At 40.4% G+C, this 7,489-nt stretch overlaps 1 protein-coding gene across 1 annotated transcript; it reads left to right on the plus strand.

Annotated features, from left to right (window-relative positions):
• The first annotated feature begins 352 nt into the window (after positions 1-352).
• On the plus strand, positions 353-7,007 carry ufm1 (ubiquitin-fold modifier 1). Its single transcript, XM_068744681.1, has 6 exons — positions 353-399; positions 513-569; positions 1,377-1,434; positions 2,643-2,682; positions 4,246-4,278; positions 6,317-7,007. Coding segments are annotated over exons 1-6 (264 nt in total). The 5' UTR covers positions 353-397; the 3' UTR covers positions 6,391-7,007.
• Positions 7,008-7,489: the final 482 nt, after the last annotated feature.

A 7,489-nucleotide genomic window follows, 5' to 3' on the forward strand; every position in this document is an offset into this window, starting at 1 on the left:
CATACCGTGCGTGCGTGTATGTGCTCAGCAATATTACCATGACGTTTCAAACATGCATGATACTGTTACGTTGACCAACTAATTAAAATATGCGCCCAAAAAAATGTCATGATATGTGCGTCTCTTTTTGTCATTTACGGTATTTGTTAGCCGTCTGATATGAATGCCTGTGCTTTTTTTATTTTATTTTTTTAGCATAAATGTTTATTTTTATCATGAAAATTATTTGTAGCGCAAAGGTCGTAATTTTACAAAAACGATGAAAAATTTGCGAAAACATAAAATATTGACCAACAAAAAAAGAAAAATCGAGCTGAAGGAATGACGTGTACGTAGGGGTCCTTCGAACTTCCGGGTGTGAGTAAACAGACAGAAGACGAAGCATCGTCGAAGTAAAATGTAAGATTATTGCCCTGTCCAGCGTTATTTCTCTGAATATATCCCAGAATATATCCCCCGTTCATCTGAAAACACCGAGACGCTGATAACGACGACTTTGTTCCCTTCATTAGGTCTAAAGTAACGTTTAAAATCACTCTGACGTCGGACCCCCGGCTGCCATTCAAAGTGTAAGTATAATAATGACAGCTCAGCAATACCTTTAACAGCATTCACATTTTTATTCAGTATTTTACATCACGGCTAATGTTGTAAATCGATCAGTGGAAGTCACGTCACGTTGTCTTTGAGCACAATCATCTGGTTTTTATGTAGCCTATATCTGATATTTTATCATTGGATGATAAAAAAAAAAAAAAAGAGAGAGAGATCAAAATAGTTCATATATTTTAGCTTCCTTCAGATAATTCTCTAACGAGTGGGTTTGAGTCCCGCCTCCAAAAATTATGCAATTTAGATTCATTGATTACTCTAAATTGTCCGTAGTGTATGTGTGTGTGAGAGAGAGAGAGAGAGAGAGATGAGACAATCAGCTCATCTACAAGTGGATGGATGGATGTTTCAAGTTTCCACGTCACTCTTGGCTTTTATACTAACTTGTTATAACGACACAAAATTGTGATCTCATAGCAATTATTTATCTCTGAAAAGCATTTTTCTTTCAGTATTTTTAATTAAAAACTGTCAAACTCTGGAGGGCTTGAATTAATCAATGTATTTAAACAATTCGATTAAGTCATTTTATTTTGAAGAGCACGAAAAGAGCTTGAATACGTATATTTGTATAGTCATTTTGTAAAATATCACTAAAAATAAAATGCGGCTCATCGTTTAAACCCAGAACAATCTCTGCCCTTATGAATCAACCCCGATGTCAGTTAGGCAATAGACAATATTTGTGTGGCTTTCCTGCTTTAATTGTAAAAAAGTAAATTGTGGTGAATGAACTAGGCTGGCTTTAACGGTGTCTGTTACAGACTAAGTGTCCCAGAGAGCACACCATTCACAGCAGTTTTGAAGTTTGCAGCTGAAGAGGTAAGCTAATGCTGCTCTACAAAGTATGTGTTCACCAGTGGGGAATGAGATTTAAGAACAAATTAAATTAAAATCCCTGTTCACCTGAATGCTTGTAATTTGATCAATGCAACAGTTTATGTAAAGCTATATGTGTCACGCAAACATAACTGTATGCCACATCCTCTGTTCTTAAGTTTTACGTCTCTCCCCCCCCCCCCCCCCCCCCCCACCCCATGTATTTAAATGTATATCAGTACTATGACTTTCCTCGTCCGAAAGGAAGACTGGAGCTGCTGATTTGAAATAGCTAGCTGACTCAGTGTTTCTCATTTATTAAAAGAGGGCGAAGTTTGAAATGGCAAAGAATTTCTCTGAGGATACTTGTATTTTCAAAACAGCTCACATCTGAAACGGATTTTTACAATCAAAAGTGACCAGTTAGTGTCAGTTTTCATCGACAGTCAAGCAGCGGCGGCATTTTTGTCTGCATGTGGATGTTGTGCTGCTTGGGGGGAAATCGCAACATCAGAATCAAAATCAGTGCAAGGGTGGAATTCGGATTTATACTCTATCACACTCCTATATAAACATTTACCGGCCCAATTTTATGCTACGTGAAACAAAGATCACTCAGTCGTGATCTAAAGTGGATTTCATGCTACCTGCGGCTGTAGCCTCGCTTTGCTAACCTTATCTCTCCGCTGGCAGACGCCCCCCCCCCCTCACTACAAATCTGTGCAAGTCCCCATCCTCCTGAGTTGAACCCTGAAGTAGGACACATATTGTGACCATACTGAGTGATTTTCTTACACAAATTCAAGCGTGGCTATCTTTCCCTCAGGCTCTCTCTCTAACGGCTAGTGTGAGTCTATGTGTGTGTTTGTGTAAACTCAGGCAGAATGTGCGTGAAACACGCAAACTATTGTGTGTCTGTCACCCGTGAAACTCACCAGACAAAAGATGAGAAAACAAAATGTCTTCTTTCTTTTTGTTTCTGAGGATTCATGACTGAGTGGATCTCTGAGTGGATGAATCTTTCTTTCTTGCTGACTTATTTATTCTCAGGCCGAGTGGCGTTGCGTTGCAAATGATCCCTGGTTATTTACAAAATAGCCTAGAATTATTTTGATTGTAATTTCCGATGTTAGAACGTTAACCTGTTTTTTGATTTCACAAAAATGGGATTTGGGAATGATCGTCTGTCTCTGCTTCATTTTCTTTGACAGTTCAAAGTACCGCCAGCAACCAGCGCAATTATAACAAACGGTGAGTCTGGCAGAAAGTACTGTATTTTCATGAATGATCCTTCCTTTTAGCCACCTGAGCTAACTGCATGTCAAAAGGGCAGGTTTACCAGTCAGGAAGAGCGATCACGCTTTAGAGAGTCTTATACCTGTCATGTGTTTTGACAGGAATGCTAAAAAAAACTATTTCAAACCCTCTACAAAGAGCTGCTCGAAGCGAAACTGATGAATGGAATACTGTCAAGTCTGATAATGAGACATTTTAATGATCAATGAAAGCTCTACCAGCAAACCTGCAAGTTACTGTCCTCTTCCTTTTTACGGTGCACGTTTGTACGACATTACAACTGAAACCCAAAGGGATCTACATTTAATGATACTGTATACTAATACACAATGTGAAAGCTCCAATTTATATATATTCAATTCAATTTTATTTCTATAGCACCAGATCATAACAGAAAGTTATATATGTATAAGTTAAAGATATATATATATATATTACAAAATTTAGATAAGAAATGAGGTGAAGAAAAATGAGTAATTTTTAATTAATCCCTCTTTTGTTAGATAGAGATTTGAAAACTATAAATGTCCTTTATGTCCCCATAGACGTCCAGACTGCAGTTGACTTAAGGGTTTTAATGGTTTAAATTCCGGTAATGCAGTCTCACAGACAGAGATAGGAGATATGATGTGGAAGTGGAAAACTGTTTGTTTCACGTTAAACTTCCGGAGGGTAAATCGGTTTTCCTAATCAGCCCGACCAATTCTGCCTCTTTATCGGCTGCCAGCAGGTGTTGCACAAACACCGATGCGACTTATCTCAGCCCCCGGGTTCGGCAGAAAATGGGTGTAAAATCGACACAAAGTTTTATTTTCACGTAACAGATAAGAATGTTATCTAATTTGAGCCAGTATGGAACAGAAAGGTTATTAGTGGTTATTGTTGCTTCAGACTGCAGTTGAACAGCGATTATTTGACAAGCGGCACAATTTAAGCTTAACATTACGGGTTCATTAGGACGAGCTGCACGTCTGGAATAGCCTGTAATATTTACCATTGTCATGCTGAACACTTGTAACCGCAGTTACCAGAACCACTAGAACAAATTAGCTTGTGTCTGAGAGAGTCTTGGATCAGTCCTTGTTTCCTGACAATTAAACTGTTCATTCCCTCACAACGGCCGATGATGCTTCTGTTTACTTCTGCTCTGCACTGACGGGGGTTGGGGAATTAAGAGGACGTTCACAAGCAGTGTGCCTAATGCGTTTCCCAACCTACTGCCAGGAATCACAACAAGAGGACATTTACAGGGCTCTGAGGGTATCCGAGGGACATACGAGTGTCGTTCTTATAGCACTCAGGTGGAAAACGTGGCAGCCAGGTTAAACCGTTTTAGTTTTATTAGTGCAGAATTTGACACCAAGCTTATTTCCCAAAGCCTGCTAAGTTCACATTTGTTGCCTCGTGCAACTCGAGCTAGTAATGTCGTAATCGTCTCTTTGATTTCTGAGGCATGCGTTATGCACGGCGATCTTTTTGATTCACAATCTTAACGCTGCTTCTTTGCTGTCCTTGCAGATGGAATAGGAATCAACCCCGCCCAGACAGCAGGTCAGTCTCTTCGGTCTTTTATAGATCATCTCTGAAGAGCTTCTCTTTTCATTTTTTATTTATTTTTTTATATTCTCACACCTTCACAAATGCTGCTTTTGATTGGGTAACGTGTCTTTCCTTCCATTCAAATTCTTGCTAGATGCCTGACAACAAACCTCAGAACTTCTTTTGAAGGACTTTGCCACTTGTCAGTATGCTTTCATCAAAGCTCTAATAACTTCAGGCATTAATACAGAATGTAAATAAATCATGTTTCATATTGCACTTTGATAACGCTGATGGCATCACGTTTATTATGAGATTTATTCAAAATCATCCCCTAAAATAGTGGCTTCTATGGATGGTTCCACGAAGAAGGCAGCAAATTGTCTGCTTGTTTGCGGGACTGCAGGCAACGCGGCTTCGGGTTCAAACAGTCACGTTAACTTTAGATTTGATGATGGAAAAATCTGATGAATGCAGAGGAACTAAGATGAAACGCACCAGGAGGGTTTTCAGCCAGCGCCTACTGCAGAGTGACTTCAGCCATTCCTGTCCCGGAATCAAAGATGACCTCTCAAAATCCAGGTCGTGCTAACTTTGGACATGTTGGAACATTTAGCAGCAATTCTATTGGTGTTTAACATCAATCCTTTTCATCTCGACCCTCAAAGGTCGCTGTATCAGTGTTAAATCTTTCCGAGACTGAAATAGACGGCTTGGTGTTCCCTGCTGTTTCGGTGTGGATGTAGAATACAAAGCAAACAATACGATTGGTCCCTGAGACGTTTGTCGCTGTTGTCTGATCCCTCTATCGGAGACAATCCAGGACAGTTATCCGTCCAGATCCCTGTGTTGGAATAGAATTTGGACATACCCGTACAGAAATGGTTTTAACCGACTCCTGAATACAGATGCAGCATCCTGAAAGGCGTGCCTTTAATGTTGCACTAAACGTAAAAAAAAAAAGATGTCTGACTGGAGGCAAACTGGAAGCACAGAGCCGTTGAGTCGGAATTCACTTGACTCTAGATTCCTACATTACTGCTGATCCACTTTTTCTCTGTGTCAGCCCCACTCATGTTTCCCTGAGGTCCGTCCTTTAGAATATGCAGCCCACCTCTCCTTATGCAAATCCTCATCCTGAACAAAGCCCAGTAGCAGAGGACTCGGCTCTCGGCGTAGAGAAGGACGAGGCGATGTCTACTTTGACCCAAGGCAAGATTAGCCTTTTTTTGGGGGGGGGGGGGGGTTCGACAGCAGCCTTTTTTTTTATTTTTTTAATCTGCGTAACGTTTTGTGCTGTGTGCTTCTAAGAATAGCCTCAGTTCAGACACCTCTGTCGAAGTGCCTCTTCTCCCCCCACTGCAGCAACTCTGCTCACAGAGCCGGAGTATTACATGCTGGAAGTTGATGTGATGTCATTTTTTACAATCTCCTTTTCTTCACGCGTCTTTTCCAAGGCCAATATCAAACTCTGCAGTGCACTCACACCGATGATCGAGGGAGGAGTCGTACAGATTTGTGTGAGAGTGATTGCTGGCTCAATGAACAAATAATTGAACGGATTTGCCATCATGATAAATAATTCAACTGAGCGTTCCGTCTGTCCGCGCTAAAATCCACCCGTTCTTCAAAAACATGTTGCTGCAGATGCACAAACGGGTGGAAAATTAGCTTTTAGAATTAAATCTAATTAGATTTTTTTTAAAAAATCAAATCCTTCAGTAATGAGAGAATTGAAAAGCGGTGGTCCCTCGACTTCTGTGCTGAATTCTATTCTTTTCTTCGCATTACGGGCGATGCTTATAGCTTGTAGTTATATTCACAAAATTAAGCAGATTTTGTTAAATTTAGGATTTATTTATTTTTCTTTTACATTGAGGATTTCACTGCTCTTTTAAGACATCAGAGGGACAGTCCAGGTTTCAGTCCAAAGCTGCTGATTTGACAAGTTGTTTGCAGCATTTCAGCTTCACAGAGGCAAAGCCGCTCATCAGAGAAAAGGCAGATCTTGAACTGTGAGCTTTCCTTTAATGTTCTTCTGTTTTTGCAGGCAATGTGTTTCTGAAACACGGCTCAGAGCTCCGCATCATTCCCAGAGACCGGGTGGGAGGACAAGGAGACTGATGCTGCTTTTTGTCGGCGACGGCGGAAGCATATATTACCTGAGACCCAGAAACACCTCTGTGTTTATCATATTTATACTGGCTATGACTATGTGTATGTATGTATGTATGTGTATGTGAGTGTGGGTGACACACATACACTACCTATATATATATATATACTATATATGTATATTTAAAATTGATGACAACGTACACACAAACCCAAACGCTCCCTGCTCCTCCATTCCCAGGCTTTTTTCCATCCGAGTGTGGTTGCATCAAACGACAGGAACGACATGGAGACTGAACAGAGTAAATAATGTACACAAACGCAGCAAGCTGCATCCTGGGAAACATTTCAGCTCAATTTAACAAGCTGAGTCAACAGCTTTTGTATCTTTGTACACAACAATAAACTATCAGTATGGCTAACAGCACATGCCAATTTTGGATGCTTACGTTTGCCTTCATTAGCGTTGTGAATATGATCGGGGGGAAACATTATATTTTTTATGTGTATGTTCGAAAAGCCTTTCAGGAGCATTCTTTATGATGTGTCAGCATGCAGCCTAATTGTCTCTGTTCACATTTGAAATTCCTGTATCAAGCGCCAGGTAAATAAACTTGCATCATGGATTTGTACTGAGCGTGTCATTGGCCGGCTCCCTCCATACATGCACACGTATAGAGCGTTTTGACTAACATGCAGGGACGTGGATCTTTGCTGCCCTCTGTCAGGTTTATACTCGCCCTTTCGCCTTGTTTCTGAATTCCAAGCCACACACTATGGCTTTTGCGCAGTACAAGGAGATAACATTGAGTATTGTGACTTGTTGCACTGCCAGCTTTGTGTAAAGTGTGTGTGTGCATAAAGCTGTGATTAAAATGCAGAGCTCTGCAGGGGTCCCATCAGTCATTACAGAGGTAGCTGAAATCAAGCGCTTAATTTCAGTTTTCTGAGGGATCTCTGGATAGAAATTATCTTCATTTTCAGGCTGCAGTTTATTCTCACCTAAATAAACTCAATTATGACAAATAGATTGATCAGTTGTTTCTTCTTAACTGTACTTTATTTTTTCCTCTGGCTGTGAAAGTGTCTCTAATTTCTAATCACAGCC

This window comes from Brachionichthys hirsutus, chromosome 10, assembly GCF_040956055.1.
Source record: "Brachionichthys hirsutus isolate HB-005 chromosome 10, CSIRO-AGI_Bhir_v1, whole genome shotgun sequence".
NCBI lineage: Eukaryota > Metazoa > Chordata > Actinopteri > Lophiiformes > Brachionichthyidae > Brachionichthys > Brachionichthys hirsutus.

What these genes read in the sequence shown, in the direction of transcription:
- ufm1 (XM_068744681.1), top strand. An exon ending in TGAAGTTTGCAGCTGAAGAG is followed by an intron (nt 1,435 to 2,642) that starts GTAAGCTAATGC and finishes TTTCTTTGACAG; the next exon opens with TTCAAAGTACCGCCAGCAAC. An exon ending in CAGCGCAATTATAACAAACG is followed by an intron (nt 2,683 to 4,245) that starts GTGAGTCTGGCA and finishes CTGTCCTTGCAG; the next exon opens with ATGGAATAGGAATCAACCCC.